The 14,595-nt window shown below is 44.3% G+C and overlaps 1 protein-coding gene across 1 annotated transcript in view; it reads left to right on the top strand.

The window, feature by feature from the left end:
• Positions 1-14,595, top strand: part of NUGGC (nuclear GTPase, germinal center associated) — a 56,032-nt gene that overhangs the window by 9,960 nt on the left and 31,477 nt on the right. Inside the window, exons 3-10 of the mRNA XM_044268057.1 lie at positions 1,655-1,759; positions 2,384-2,492; positions 3,319-3,541; positions 4,033-4,263; positions 7,267-7,476; positions 12,096-12,271; positions 13,655-13,673; positions 14,164-14,253. Coding sequence (XP_044123992.1) covers positions 1,655-1,759; positions 2,384-2,492; positions 3,319-3,541; positions 4,033-4,263; positions 7,267-7,476; positions 12,096-12,271; positions 13,655-13,673; positions 14,164-14,253 — 1,163 coding nt within the window. The remainder of the gene's footprint in view (positions 1-1,654; positions 1,760-2,383; positions 2,493-3,318; positions 3,542-4,032; positions 4,264-7,266; positions 7,477-12,095; positions 12,272-13,654; positions 13,674-14,163; positions 14,254-14,595) is intronic.

Below are 14,595 nucleotides of genomic sequence, written 5' to 3'. Positions count from 1 at the left end.
AGGGAAGATGACTTTTCAATGTCATGCTCGGTTTTGGGGCCTCACACTCCTGGATGAGCTTGGAGTGCCATGACTCTTGGGAATCAACTTTAAGGGTTCATCTTGATGAAGTTCTAGAATCTAGGTGAGGTTCGGTGGGGTGAGGTCCAGAGCCGATGGCTAAGAAAGAATTCTTAAGATGTCTCTGGTGCAGGACGCCTGGGTGGCTCAGTGGGTTAAGCCGCTGCCTTCGGCTCAGGTCATGATCTCAGGGTCCTAGGATCGAGTCCCGCATCGGACTCTCTGCCTAGCAGGGAGCCTGCTTCCTCCTCTCTCTCTCTCTGCCTGCCTCTCTGCCTGCTTGTAATCTCTCTCTGTCAAATAAATAAATAAAATCTTTAAAAAAAAAAAAAAAAAAGATGTCTCTGGTGCAAAAAGGTGGTTTATAAAGCACGGGGACAGTACCCATGGGCAGGAAGAGCTGCTGCCCCAGGTTGTGAGGGATGGCAGGTTATGTACCATGCGGTTGGGGGAAGGTGAGGGAAAGGAAGATTTCAACAGAGATTTCATATGCTAAAGAGGGCCTACAAGGTGCCAGGATACCAGAGGTCTTGCGGCTTGATCAAGCTTGTCTTTCCCTTTTAGCAAGCCATTAACATCAAGATAGTTGGAAGATTCCTAAAGAATGTCACATTTGTCCCACCCAGGAGTGGTGGGGGTGAGGGGGAGATTGCGAGCTGTCAGCCTTTTGCTTTGTCCTCAGCCAGTCTTCAGCTCCCTCATCACTCTCATGGCCATTTCCCAAGGCCTAAACTGATTCTAAGAACACTGGGTTAGGATCCTTGCCAATTACCTTGACTCCAAAGACCCACCTATGGCCCCTTTCTAACCAGGGGGAGACCACCAGTGGGTATTTTCTAAGACACAGCCAAAGCACAATGTTTTGGTTGTACCCTTCTGAGGATTATGGATCCTACCAGCCCTTTACTTCATAACTGAGGGAAACCATTAAAGGGAATAAATCTCTGGAGTACTACAAAGATTTGCTGCTTGGGGATTTCTCTTCTTTTTATGTAAGAAAGCAGCTGCTAATGACTTTCAGTGAGGAAGGGGGAAAATTCTTCCAAATTTAACCTTGGAAGGGCATCCCCTGGTAGAACACCCTCCCATGCTCTTACACCGAGTATATTCTTGTCAGGCCTCTCATCTTACAGGTAGTCAAGGAGAAGTGATTTGCCCTGGTCATGTGGTCCGTTCTTTTTTCTGCATTCTGCTCCTGATCAGTTTCTTTCCCAGTCTGGAGAGACTTCCTAGAGGCCTTCCTCCACCCCACACGTAGTTGTATCCTGGGCTTCTCTGTACACAGTTGGCGTTTAGTGAAGAACATCCAGCCATTTTGGTGGCTTGGGATTTCCAGACTTTTCATTTCATTTCATCATATGTCCTGGGGAGATGTGTTAGACTGCATTTTGGAGCTAGATGCGAAGTCTTATGACTCTGGGAAGTAAGAACCAGACTAGAATGGTCCAGCAGTGCCTATCTCTGATAGGAGTTAACAGGCATGCAGAGGTGGCAAAAGAATTCTTAGATTCTCTGGGTTTGTGTTCTGATAGAGGTCAGGCAAGTATGCTGTGCCCAAGACCTCTAATGTTATATAACCTCTGTTTATCTCTAGTTGACGATGATGTATTTAAAGAACCAATGAAAAAAAGAAGACGTTCAGATAGAGACCAGCGGTTCCGCGCATTTCCCTCTGCGGAACAAAGTGCTCTTAAGGAATGTGAGTATTATGATCCTGCTGTGTGGCTTGTATTAATGTGGCTCTGTTCTTTTCCAAATGTGTGAAAATGCTCAAAGGAGGAGAACGTTCAGTTGGAAAGAAGGATGAAATATTTTCAAATGATCCTGAGCCAGAAAAGGAGGCCTTGGGGCAGGGATCTATAATTTGACAATGCATCTCTATGAGTCTCTGGATAGGAGAGTTGTTGTCAAAATAAGAGATTGTCAAAATAACCTCTTCCTGATTCGGAAAATGATTGTGAAAATGGTTGGTTTGGTGCCTTGGTGAGTGTTTCTATGATGCCCTGGCAGTTTTTCTTTTTATGACCATAGGAGAGAAGAATTAAGAAGGCCTATAGCCCACAGCAAAGATATGCTGACTTCTGTTACAAGGGGTTTCGGAGCAGACTGGGCCCTTGGGAGGCTCTCACAATCAATAATTGCTATCTCCCATGAACAATCATTGCTAGTGTCAGATAACTTGCTATCATATTTAATTGGCTTTTCATTTCACTTGATTTCTTTCTTTCCTTTCTGTGTGGTATTGAACACATTCCTCTTCTGGAGATGTAGTACTTCATCTCTGCCAGGTATGTGTTGGCTAATACATCCCTGTTGATTCCAGATGAAAAATTAGAGTCACGGACCAGAAGGGTTTTGAGCAACACTTATCAGAAACTTATTCAGTCTGTCTTCCTGGATGACAGCATTCCTAATGGAGTCAAATATCTCATGTGAGTCTGGTATCAGCTCCCCATCAAATCTTCCATCCATTCTTTCCTTAGGTGATTGTAAGTGCTTTTCTCCAACAATGAAAAGGAATTCTTAGTTAGAAACTAAGCAAAGAAGGCTGAACATTCATGTAGCTATGGGCTATTATTTATTATTATTGATTGATTGATTATTATTGCCATTCATTGGGTTGTCACACTTGCTAGGTACCCTGTTAAATATTTTACATATATCAAATTTCATTTACTTGTCCCAATAGCCCTATAAAGTAGGAACTGTTATTATCTTCCCAATTTTACTGAACTTGTGGCTTAGAGAGACCAAGACATGGACCAAGGTCACATTGTTGGTAAACGAAAGGGCCTGAATCCAACCCACGCTGTGTGAAACTCTAGCCTGTGGCCTCAACCACTGGGCTGAGCTGACTTGAAGCACGTGATTGGTGCCCGGGCTGAATCTCTTATTCACAAAAGTCTCCGGGTTGCTGCCAGTAATACTGTACCTCTGCCTAAAATTTATTTACAGGATCAAGACTATGTAATTTCCATAGAACACAAACAAGGATGCTTCGCATCCGGGTAGGCATTATAGAGTTTGTATAGAATTATCACTACCATGTATTTTTGCATAATCTCCTTTGAGGCTCATGACGACTCTACGTAGGAAACGGGGACTAATATTCCCTTCTGATCAAGAAAGTCTCAGAGATTCAAAAAGATGGATGATTTGCCTGGGATTGCAACTCAGTTCCTTCATGTTCTATTTTGGTAGCTATCTTCCCACTATGCTTTGATGACCCTGACCATGTGCATTTAAAAATCAATTTAGAAACAGGCTTCTTGCCTTGATTGAAAAACCATCATTGGACCCAATCTACATTGGATTATTTGGAAGCACAGGGGCTGGGAAGAGCTCCTTGATCAATGCTATCATCCAGCAAGCAATGTTTCTACCAGTATCTGGAGAAAGTATATGTACGTCATGTATTGTACAAGTGAGCTCAGGCTGCTGTGAGCAGTATGAGGCTAAAATCCACCTTCTCTCTGACCAGGTAATTGTCCCCTTCCTCCCTTCCTCCCTTCCTTCCTCTTTCCCATCCCTGTTTTCCTTCCTTCCTTTTTCCCACCCCTGTTTTCCTCCTTCGCTCCCTCCTTTCTTTCCTCCTTCCCTCTCTTCTTTCCTTCCTTTTCTTTCTTTCCTTTTCCTTCTCTATTAGAGATTAACATAATATTCCTTGTAGATATAGTTTATGCCTTTGTCAAAAGAAAAGAACATAGTACAGAATGAGAGAGTTCTGTGGAGCAAGATGCGGGTTTTAGCCTGCATCCTGTCACTGTTGTTATGGGGCTTTGGGCAAGCCATTTCCCTCCTTGGGCTCCTGATTCCTGAATGACAAAACAAGGGGTTTGGATTAGATGATTCCCTGCTGGATTCCATGATGTTAGAGTTTCTGAATATGCAGCCCCTCCAGGAATGGACTCCCTTTTTCCTTGTTTTCCATGTCTGTGTCATGAGGGGCTTGGCCCTACTCTCCCTTGGCAGGAGTGGAAGGAGGAGCTGAAGAACTTGACTAAACTCCTGCACAGGACAGAGGAACCAGACAGAGAAGAGGCAGACGTGTGGGACAGGGATGATGCTGTGGAGGAAGCCATCTGGAAGCTACAGATGTTTTACGGAAATGGAGCGGAAAGAAAGAGCTATGAAGAGCTACTGAGGGCAAGGCCCAAAGGAAAGATTCCCACCTCCAGAATCATCACCCTCAAGGCAGAAGAGGTAGCCCTGAGATTTCTTTCTTCATTTTATCATGAGTCACAAGTTTAAGAATCAAATCCATTGAGGAAATTTGCTCACGGCACAGTGTTTTTGTTGGAAACGAGTTGATACCCAAATCAGAAGTATCCCTGCCCGAGTTCTTTTTCATTATTTATGGTTGTCTAATGAAAAATGTTAGTGTCTGACTGGGGGTCTTTAGTGCCCAGGGAAGACTATTTACAGTTACTTGAGGATTAATTAAGGATGCTTGGGGGTACAAATGTCTAAAAACAAAACCATCCGATTTATAGTGGCTTAAATGAATAGGGATTTATTCATTTTCTTATATAAGAAGCCTGGAAGCAGCTGGGTTTGTGGGTTGGTTCAGTGGCTCATCAATGTCAAGATCAACACCTCCTGGGCGCCCTTGGCCTGTCCTCAGACTTGTTGCCTCATACTCATAAGATGCTACTGAAGTGCTAGACTTCACAGTTGGCTTCATAGAAGAAAGCACTGGATAAAAAGTTGGCACCAACATCTCCTCTTTCCTGGGAAAGTAAAAACTTTCTCAGAAACATCCCCAGTAAACTTCTGGGTAGAATTTCCTGTTCAGAGGATTCAGTCACATGGCCTTTCTAGCTGAAAGGGAGTCTAAAGCGAGAAGCAAATATGTTGTGATTGGCTGAGGCCAATTTGAATCCACTGCCCAAACAAACAAACAAACACTATTCTGCTAGCACGGGTGAAGCATGGGATGGATATTGGATATGCAGCTAGTAGAACAATGCTCTCCTCACATCTATCATCAATATTCATTTTATTAAATTTGAATTTCTTTTTAAAGTAAAGTAAAACACTTGTAGAACTAATGCATAATTTTATTACAAGTATACATTTAAAACCTAATGTTTCTTGTCTCTTTAGATTCGTGTTTAAAATATTGTTATTCTGTAAATAAATCTGACATTTTCTTGGTATGAAGTAAGAACAATTACTTAAACTTGTTCTAAATTCTAATGTTTTCAATTATCTCCCAAGGTTAACATAGCAAGTCCTCCTTAAGTAGCTAATGCTTACTTGTATAATTAATCGAGTTTCCTTAGACTTTCTGTGTTATGGTTCAGATTTAATATAGTCCATTCTCTCCAAAATTTTTAAATACTTGACCAGGCACATTTAGAGGTCAAATAAATGGAATCTTTCAAGGCACTTAGCTTTTGTAAATCTAGGAAATCAAATCTAATAGCCACTTCTATATTTAAATGGATATCACTCTTCAAAATAATTACACTCTTATTTTGTCTAAAACATAGACTGAGCATGTCCAAAGAAACAATGATTACAAAACTGGTTACTTTATCAGCACACACACAATTTACACCAAGTAAGCTACACCAAGGTACCTATATAGTATCCGTTTCTTCACTACCCTGTATTTAGAAATATTCCTTCCCAGTGTTACACATTTACCCCTTGAAACTAGGAGTTGAAATACCACAGTTACATCTCAGTGAATGAGGGCACAGATTCAAAGTCTGAGTCCAGGATTCTAGACCGGACTGAGGGAAACCGAGCTTGCCTTCCAGAATAGTTTGTCCTGAGCCAGTTTATTGGGTTGAGCCACCTTGTTAGACAAAGGGACTTTTCAAGGACATGCTTTTTCTTTCACACTGCCTTTAGTGTATCTGCTTTATTTATTCTTTTAAAGATTTATTTATTTACTTCAGAGAGAGAGAGAGAGAGAAAGAGAGAGCGTGAGTGGAGGGGCAGAAGGAGAGATAGAATCCCAAGCAGACTCTGCACTGAGCAGGGAGCCCAACACAGGGCTCGATCTCATGACCATGAAGTCACGACCTGAACTGAAACCAAGAGTCAGCCGCTCAACGAACTGCACCACCTAGACACCCCCAGTATCTCTTTTGTTTTTTAAATTAAATATCTTAAAGATCTTTTCTTTCACATTTTCCTGTTATTTGATTAGAATTGATGAATTCTGTGACTCCCTACCCAGATTGCAACAAACCCCCTGATTTAATCTCAACTCTCTTAAGAATTTCTGTTCTTATCTTTCTTTCAGGACTATTCTATAGATATTTATTAACAATGACCACCAAAGGGATGCCTGGGTGGCTCAGTTAGTTAAACGTCCAACTCTTGATTTTGTCTCAGGTCATGATCTTAGTGTCATGGGATCAATCCCCATGCTCAGCAGGAGGTCTGCTGGAGATTCTCTCTCTCTCTCTCTCTCCCTCTCTCTCTGCCCTTCTCCCCTCTACCCCCAGTGTGCTCTCTCTCTCTCTCTAAAATCAGTAAATAAATCTTTTTAAAAAACAACCATCATATATCCCAAATCATCGGTCTTTTGAAGTAGTATCCTGGTAGAGATTTGCTGCCACACATGGTTGCTGGCATGAATGTGTCCCATGCTAGGAATAATGGGCCGAGAACAAGTCCCCGCCACCCTCCATCATTAAAACATTCTGGAAATGCCTACACATCAAGTTTTTTTTTGTATTTGGAAGAGAAATTTTAAAAACATTTTTAAAGATCAATTTCAGACTAATTTTCAATTTGGAAAATATGGTCACCATGTCACCATCAATTTTCCAAAGTCAGGGCTTTCTGGTAATCCAAATGTTTGCATTAGCCATGGGGGAAGAATGCCCTCTCCCCAAAATGTAGACAATTGCATATTAATATTGTTAATTTTAGAATTGAAATGGAATTTAGAGGTTGAATTCATTATCCAGTGAAGCTATAACTTTGCTGAAGCCCCATTCTAACTGGTTCTGGTTTTTTTCAACATACATTTAAGGAGCTTGCACTTTCTGATCTCCAGGGTCCTTTCTGGCTCTCAGAGCATAGGGCCTTTGCAGGTAGGATCACAGGCCTCCCAGAGCCCGTTGCCCAGTGCTGTTTCCTGCCACTACTCAGTGTACCATCACTGAACCCAAATCACAGCTGATCCGGGATCGAGGAACTGGAAGAACATCTGGTATGTGTGACTTTATCCTTCTTCCTCAGGCAGGAGAGCTGTCTGTCAAGCTGGACCCCTACATCCGGACTCAGAGGAGAGACTTGGATGGAGAGTCAGCTGAGACACAAATTTGGCCCTTGATCAAACACGTGGAAGTGACTCTTCCCAAATCAGAGCTGATTCCAGAAGGCGTTGTGTTGGTGGACATCCCAGGCACAGGCGACTTCAACAGCAAGAGGGATGAAATGTGGAAAAAGGTGATCCTCTTTCCTGTGACTTCGTTCCCTCCTCCCTCAACTCCTCCACCTTTCTAAAGCAACAAAGAATGCTCTGCTTCAGCTGCTGGGGTTGTAGGAGCTCAAGGGCTTAGATTCTTCTACTTGCTAGGTCTACCCAGGTCAATGGCAGGAGAGGAGTGGCCAGAGAAACTGGGGAGGGAGGAATCGTGAGGCAGGCTTGGAAGCTAGAACAAGAGTAGGAAGAACAGGGGAAAGGTCAGCAACCAAGTAGTGCGGTCTAGGAGTAAGCAGAGGAAATGCAGACAGAGAGGGAGAGGGAGGCCTAGGGGTGGGTACAAAGTGGAGAAGCTGAGAGCCAAGCACCAAGGAACCAGGAGGCCACTAAGGTGTTTAGCTATAAGGCACAGAGGCCCAATAAAGCAATCCCAAGCCAAGAGGGATTAATCGAAAAAGTATCTGAGCATCTCCTGAAACAGCCAGACTTCAGGGCCTCCTATCAGGACAGAAGCTGCCATTGTCTCTCTCACCCTCTGCCTGGCTCTTGGGACTATTTCTCTTTGAGCATCTCTCTGCAAAGTTCAGCTTTTCACTTAGCTTTTTCTACTTAGCCCTTAGGTTCCATGTCGTGGAGAATGACCCCCCACCCCCGCCTCTAATGACACTCTAGTTCATACGCCTATGACTGTTTGACTTCAGTCTCTATGTGTTTTAGTTCCAATTCCTAAGAAGGAAAATGGGATCAAGTACTTCCCAGCTAATGCTTAACCCTCTCTGGCGTAAGCATCTATCTTTAGTGCAATCAGCTGAGGCTGAAGTGGTGGTTGAAAGTCTGTCCTTTCAGCCAAAATCTTGGGTAGGGTTTCAAATCTCGGCAAATGAAGTCAGAGCTGATGGGGCACCCCCGGATATGTCTATAGCCAGAGAGTTAAGCATTGGGGTGGTTAGATCTTTACCTAATGATTAGAGTTTGAAACATCTTTTAAGAATTTATCTCTTTGTTCATTTGCTTTTCATTCATCAAACACATGTAATATGTAAGACAATGTACCGAGGATGCAAAGATTATAGCTAATAATAATAATGATAGCAGACATTTACCAAGCATATATTTTATACTATGTACTGATCTCAGTGAAGGAAGTTGCCCATTATCACCCTGGGGATTTTAACCCAGGCAGGATGGCTCAAAAGCCTCTCTACTCTTCAACTCTATAAACCTATGCGGTTAAACAAAATGAAATTAAAAGATGCAGAACATGGTCTTTAATGTTAAGAATTGCACGGATGCATGTGCATGCGTGTATGTGTGTGTGTGTGTGTGTGTGTGTGTGTAATGTTTGTAAATGAACAGCAAAAGGAGATTCTTGCCTTTTGGAAGGATACACACCCAACTTTAACAAGAGTTTCTGTGTTTACTACCACTCTTTACTACACACACCTGTGTATTGTTTGTATATTTTGCATGAATGTGTAATCCCTATATAACAAAAAAGCTAAAAAGCTGAAAGCAAAATAAATCAATGTTGAACGAGAAGCAGAGCCTTCCTACAAGAGGCTTAGGGTCTAACAGGAGAGAAGACACCTACAGATGACTAAATCCTTGGCAGATTGTGAGACACGAGAAGTCTGAGGTGCTATCAACACTCAAAAATAGAAATTACCTTCAACAAGAGACCTCATTCCTTCCGTAAACACCCACTGAGCCTCTCCTCAATTTTGCATTAGGTTTTGGATGGAGGGAAACAAAGTCCTTGCCCTTGGCAGTCTTGTAGTCTGGGAGAGAATCTAATTAAGTTATATCACTTAACAAACCAGGTTACTTAACAATGAGAGTGCATTCTTTTTGCATGTGAGGATAGCTTCAGAGAGGGCGCTTAAGCCCAGTTATCATCAAAGATTGTTGAGAATGGGACCCCTGAGCACTGTCGTAGGTCAGACAGCAGCAAAGACCTAGAGAAACGAAGGAGCCAAGTGTTGGGGGAAGGATGAGTCTTTTGGGGTGGCTGGAGGAAAGGATTGTGGGGTATAGAGGAAAGGGTTACAGAAGGCAAACCCAAAAGTTGGGCTTAAACACTACCCTTCCTGGGGAAGCTCGAACGACGAGAGGTACCGGGGTATGTGAGAGAGAGAGAAAGGGTATCTTCAGGCGAGGAGCTCGGAAGCATGGGGTGGGAACATGGAAATGAAGCATAGGACAGGAGCTGAAAGAGCACTGGGCGTGAGGGCTGGGATCAGGGAGTCATGATCAGTTCTGCATTGTAGAAGGCTGCATAAAGAACCATCAATTCTCTGCTATATGCAAACTTTAAATTCTGCGGATTTGTGCTAAATGCATGACTGTGGGTCAGGGGAGCTTTGAGACTAGTTTGCAGTCAAGATCGGGATGACAGGAGGACAGCTGACAGATAATCAGCCTGATTTTATGGATGAGGAAATGAAGGCTCAGAGAGGGGAAGTAATTTTCCCAAGACCACACAGCTATCGAAAGGCAGAATTTGAACCCAAGAGCAGGTCCCCACCTTCCCAGCTGAGGCTCTCTCTCTCTCTCCCACAGGACCTCCTGCAACAGTTCTTTAAGATACAGGCAGTCTGAACGTCCTTCCCCTTGGCAGTCTGCTCAGGTCCTGACATGAGGGCCTTTGTTTCTTGAGGTTCTTGTCACTCTTGGAGTGAAATAGCCAGCCTTGGCTAGTTGCAGGCTAGGCCTGGGAGCAGCAGCGTAGGGAGGCAGCCAGCCTCTCTCCCTGGAGGGAGCCATGGCTGCTGCCAGTTGCGATATGCTGGGCAGCCTGTCAAAGGCCGCAGAACAGAGGAGCCGGCAGATCTGGCCCAGATCAGCCTCTCTGAGGAGGTCAGGCTACAGTGAAGGGATGGTTCCCGGCCTGTTCTGCTTGGCCTCAGCTCCCCTGCATGCCTGTGGTTTTGTGAGACTCTCTCACGTGGAGTGACTAAAGACTCCCCACTTTTTAGGGAGAACAGAGCACATGGCCCCCTCCCTCTTCCCTCTAGCTTCCCGCCTTGCTGTCCCTAAGCTAATACTGTTATGAATTCATGTGCCACTGTCTGCTGCCTTGAAGTCATGACACCTTCAGCCTGTCGCCTGAGCCCTCGGAGGCCCCGTTCTCCTCGTGGGAGGAAGGGTTGGGCTGGCATGGATGTCACCCCACTCATTCCTAAATTTAGTTGCTCTAGGTAGTCTTTTTCGTTCTTCTGAGCCTCTAACTTGACTAAGTCCTGGCAGTCAGAGCCTTGTGTAGGGCCAGAAATTTGCAGTCCTCTTAGGTTAATAAACATTTAGGAAGCACCTGCAGTTCCCAGGACCGTGGGAATACAAAGGTGAAAGAGGCCTTGCCCTGCGGGAACTGGTAGCCTGCTATCCTGCGATCTTCCACAACCTGACTGAAGAGCTAGAAGCTTCCCTAGATAGATTATAGCTTGGGAAATGGAGGGAGCCAGTTGTTTTTATTTTCGTGCCTCAAGGGGAGTCCCTCCATAAGGAGGAGGCTCAGGGCCCATAGTTGTATGGCCTTCAAACTGATCTTTAGCCTCCTGATCTTTTACCTCTGTGAAACGGTGAAGTTTGTCTAACTTCGGAGATAGACAGTTTAAAAATAATGATCCACAAAGCCAAGAGGTGCATGGACAGAGGGTTGAGGATGCTGAGGAGGTGGGGGGCTCCAAACCCTCCATCTCCAATTCAATTAAAGCAGTTCAATTTTAAAAAATCTTTTGGAAGTTGTCCTAAGATTTCAGTTGAAAAAGATTTCACTGGTTAAAAACAACTCAAAACCCAAGATTTCTCAGCTTCTGCACTGTTGACATTTTGGGGGGCTGCTTACCTGGGCACTAAAGAATGTTTTAACAGCATTCCTGTCCTCTACCCCCCCACTAGCTTACCCCAAGTCATAACAATTAAAAATGTCTCCAGGGGTTCCTTGCCCCCACGTGGTGGCAGTGTGCTGCATACGAAGGGGCAAACCTGGAACTGATGCCCTGTGCTGATAACTTTGAGGTCAACACATGACCAGTAACTAGTTCTGGAAAAACAATAATTTTCCCTAGGAGACAACTGAGGTAAAGCAAACCAGTGATGGATCTGGGGCTGGAGGTCTGATTTCTTGAATTCTATCAGTAATGCCACAAATAGCTATGAAGCCTCCAGGAGGGATCAATCGCTGTGCCAAAGGGGGATGTGAATTCTAAGCCGCAAAGTGCTACCTCTTCTTTTCAAGTACCTCACAGTTCTAGGGGTGGTGTGGGGTCAGGCGGGGTGAAGGGGTACAGAGAGCCCAGCCTATGCACTAAGTCTGAGAGATACCGTAACAGGTATCTGTTACCTGGAGGGTGCAGAGGAGGGGTGGTCAATCCAAAGGGCGAATGGGAGTCAAGCAGAGGTCATGGCAAGTGTAAAGGTCCTGAGGGATGAAAGACCAAGTTACATCTGAGAAAATTCAAGAAGCTCAGCCTGGCTGGTACACGGAGAATGTGGTGGCGAGAGCTGAGAGGCGGGACTGGAAGAGAGATGGGACAGAGCGACATAAATGGGCGGAGGACATAAATGATACATTAAGGGCTCATGTCCTCTACAACTGAGATGCCACTTACATTCTTAAAACTATTGTGGTTCTGTTTCACAGACCATTGATAAATGCTCAGTGATCTGGGTGATCAGTGACATTGAAAGAGTTTCTGGAGGGAGAGCCCATGAAGACCTGCTGAACGAGAGCATCAAAGCCTGCCAAAGGGGCTTTTGCAGGGACGTGGCACTGGTGGTCACCAAGACCGACAAACTCCACCTGCCGGAATATCTGAGGTACAGGGCTGGGCTCGAGGGCCTGTGGGCTTTCCTTTATGGGTCCCAACTGCTGTAATGACAGAGCTTTGACTCCTGGGCATTTCAGACCCAGGGAAGTAACTGCTGGGGATAAAAGAGAAGTCTGGGGAACCTCCGAGGACATTAGGACCCTTGGGGCCTTAGGTAGATTGCCTTGGGAATCTGAACACTGTGGGCTCTCTAACATAGTAGCTGCTCAATACCCAGTAGTCTGTCCCCATATAGGGTGCCACTCATGTGTAGGAGATGCAAAGAGCACCTCTCAGACTTGTGCTGGCCCCCACAGATATGGGACGTGGAGACACCCCCACAGCTGGTAGGCAGTGTCTAGAGTGCTGTCTGACATTGCACAACCTTAAAGTGTCAGATTCTGTTTTAGGCTTTAAACCCCTGTGGAACAAGGTTCTCGATGTTTCAGAGCTTTGGCCAAAAGTAACAGCATTCTGACTAAATTTTAGTGGAAGGTAAGCATTTTAGAGTTTAATAGATGTTAAAGTGTGCCCATTTCCACGTGGATCTCTGTACCTCTGTAACCAAGAGAGCTATAACTTACCTTCTCAACTGGCATGCTTTTAAAGTGGAAAGGGGGTGTTCTTAACCCTTACAGCAAGTATCAACCTGTCTGTCCTGGGTACACGGGCCTATGGTCACCAGATAGAATGTTGTTAATACTTCCCTGATCTAATTAGAGCATTCTTACCGGTCACCTGTCATCTCTGCCCTCCCCCCCCGAAACTTGCACCCATGTCTCCAGGAATTCACGAAGCAGAGACACCGTCTAGGGTAAAGAAAAAGGCCAAGGATGTTTCTCCGGCTTCTTGCTCTCATGGGTTAGGTTGGAACTTCAGCTTCAATTGTTTTGGTTTTTTTTTTTTTACCTGCAGGCTTTTTTTGCCCCGCCCCCTGCCCCAGAATAGTATCTCCAGTGCTCCTTTCCAGTGCCAAATCTGCAACTGAACATTATTCCATCAGATTTATGAAGCCCTTATTGAACACTGTGGTAGGGGCTGCACATCCAGAAGGGCACAGCACCTAGTCACCAAGCCTGCTGTCTTACAAGAAGGTTAAAGGTTATAAGAGAGGGACAAGCAAAGTGTTATGGGGACCCAGAGAGAGGGGGCTGCATTTTGATTGGGCCGGGGGATGGGGCCACAGAAAATTCCAGCACCAACAAAACAATGAGAAATAAAGACACTTGTTTCAAGTGGACACTGGAGGTAGATCAGAAGAGAGGACATTTGGACCAAAGAAAGCTTATGTGAAGGAATTAAGGCACAACCGTATATACTGCTTTTAGGGAAAGTCGAAAGACTGCTGTGACACACAAAACGAGTTAAGTAATTGTTACAATTTCATTTTCAGGGAAAGAAAAGCGAGAAATGTAAGTACGGACTACTTATTTTTATTTTTTAAGCTCCATTGGTATACAATTGATATACAAATAATTGCACGCATTTCATATAACAACTTAATGAGTTTGGACATATGCAAGAACTCGCTATTTTTTTTTAAAGATTTTATTCATTTATTTGACAGACAGAGATCACAAGGAGGCAGAGAGACAGGCAGAGAGAGAGAGGAGGAAGCAGGCTCCCCGCTGAGCAGAGAGCCCGACGCGGGGCTCCATCCCAGCACCCCGGGATCATGACCTGAGCCGAAGGCAGAGGCTTTAACCCACTGAGCCACCCAGGCGCCCCAGAACTCGCTATTTTTAATAATACTTTTCATGATTAATACTATAAAATTCAAAGCCATACACATTTGTCTGGGCCAAATGAAGTTATGCCAGAAATAACTGTGTAGCTTATCACCGTATCACTCTCCATAACCTTGGACTCTTTGTCATGCTTTCATTTCTTTTCCCAACCTAGCAAGCTATTTTGAGTCAGCGGGAGGCTGTTTTAGAAAGAAATGAAATGATAAAACTACAAAGGAATAGAATTCTCAAGGAAAAGCTCAAGGTGAGTTAACAGATTTCCAAATGTGTTTTTTGGCTTTTCAACCACTCAGATTTTCAGAAACAGAGGTCTACTGGGTCTTGTGTAGTTGCCACATCAAAAGCTTTGGAACAAACAGTTTAGAGTCAACTTAGTCCTCCTGGTTAATAACTTTGTGACTTTTGGCAAATTACTTCTCCCTGAGCCTCCACTTTCTCATCTGTAAAATGGGGAGATGATAACATCTACCTCCTGTGGTTGCTGGAAGGATGGGATGAGCATACGGTCCACTGAGAGAGAGATACCCATAGATGATATCAGAGGTCATCATACTGTTTGAGGATGATTCGAGGGAGGAATGCATAG

This window comes from Neovison vison, chromosome 11 (genome assembly GCF_020171115.1).
Source record: "Neovison vison isolate M4711 chromosome 11, ASM_NN_V1, whole genome shotgun sequence".
Taxonomy (NCBI): domain Eukaryota; kingdom Metazoa; phylum Chordata; class Mammalia; order Carnivora; family Mustelidae; genus Neogale; species Neogale vison.
The sequence above is the reverse complement of the archived record's forward strand: the minus strand, read 5'-3'. Positions and strand labels throughout refer to the sequence as shown.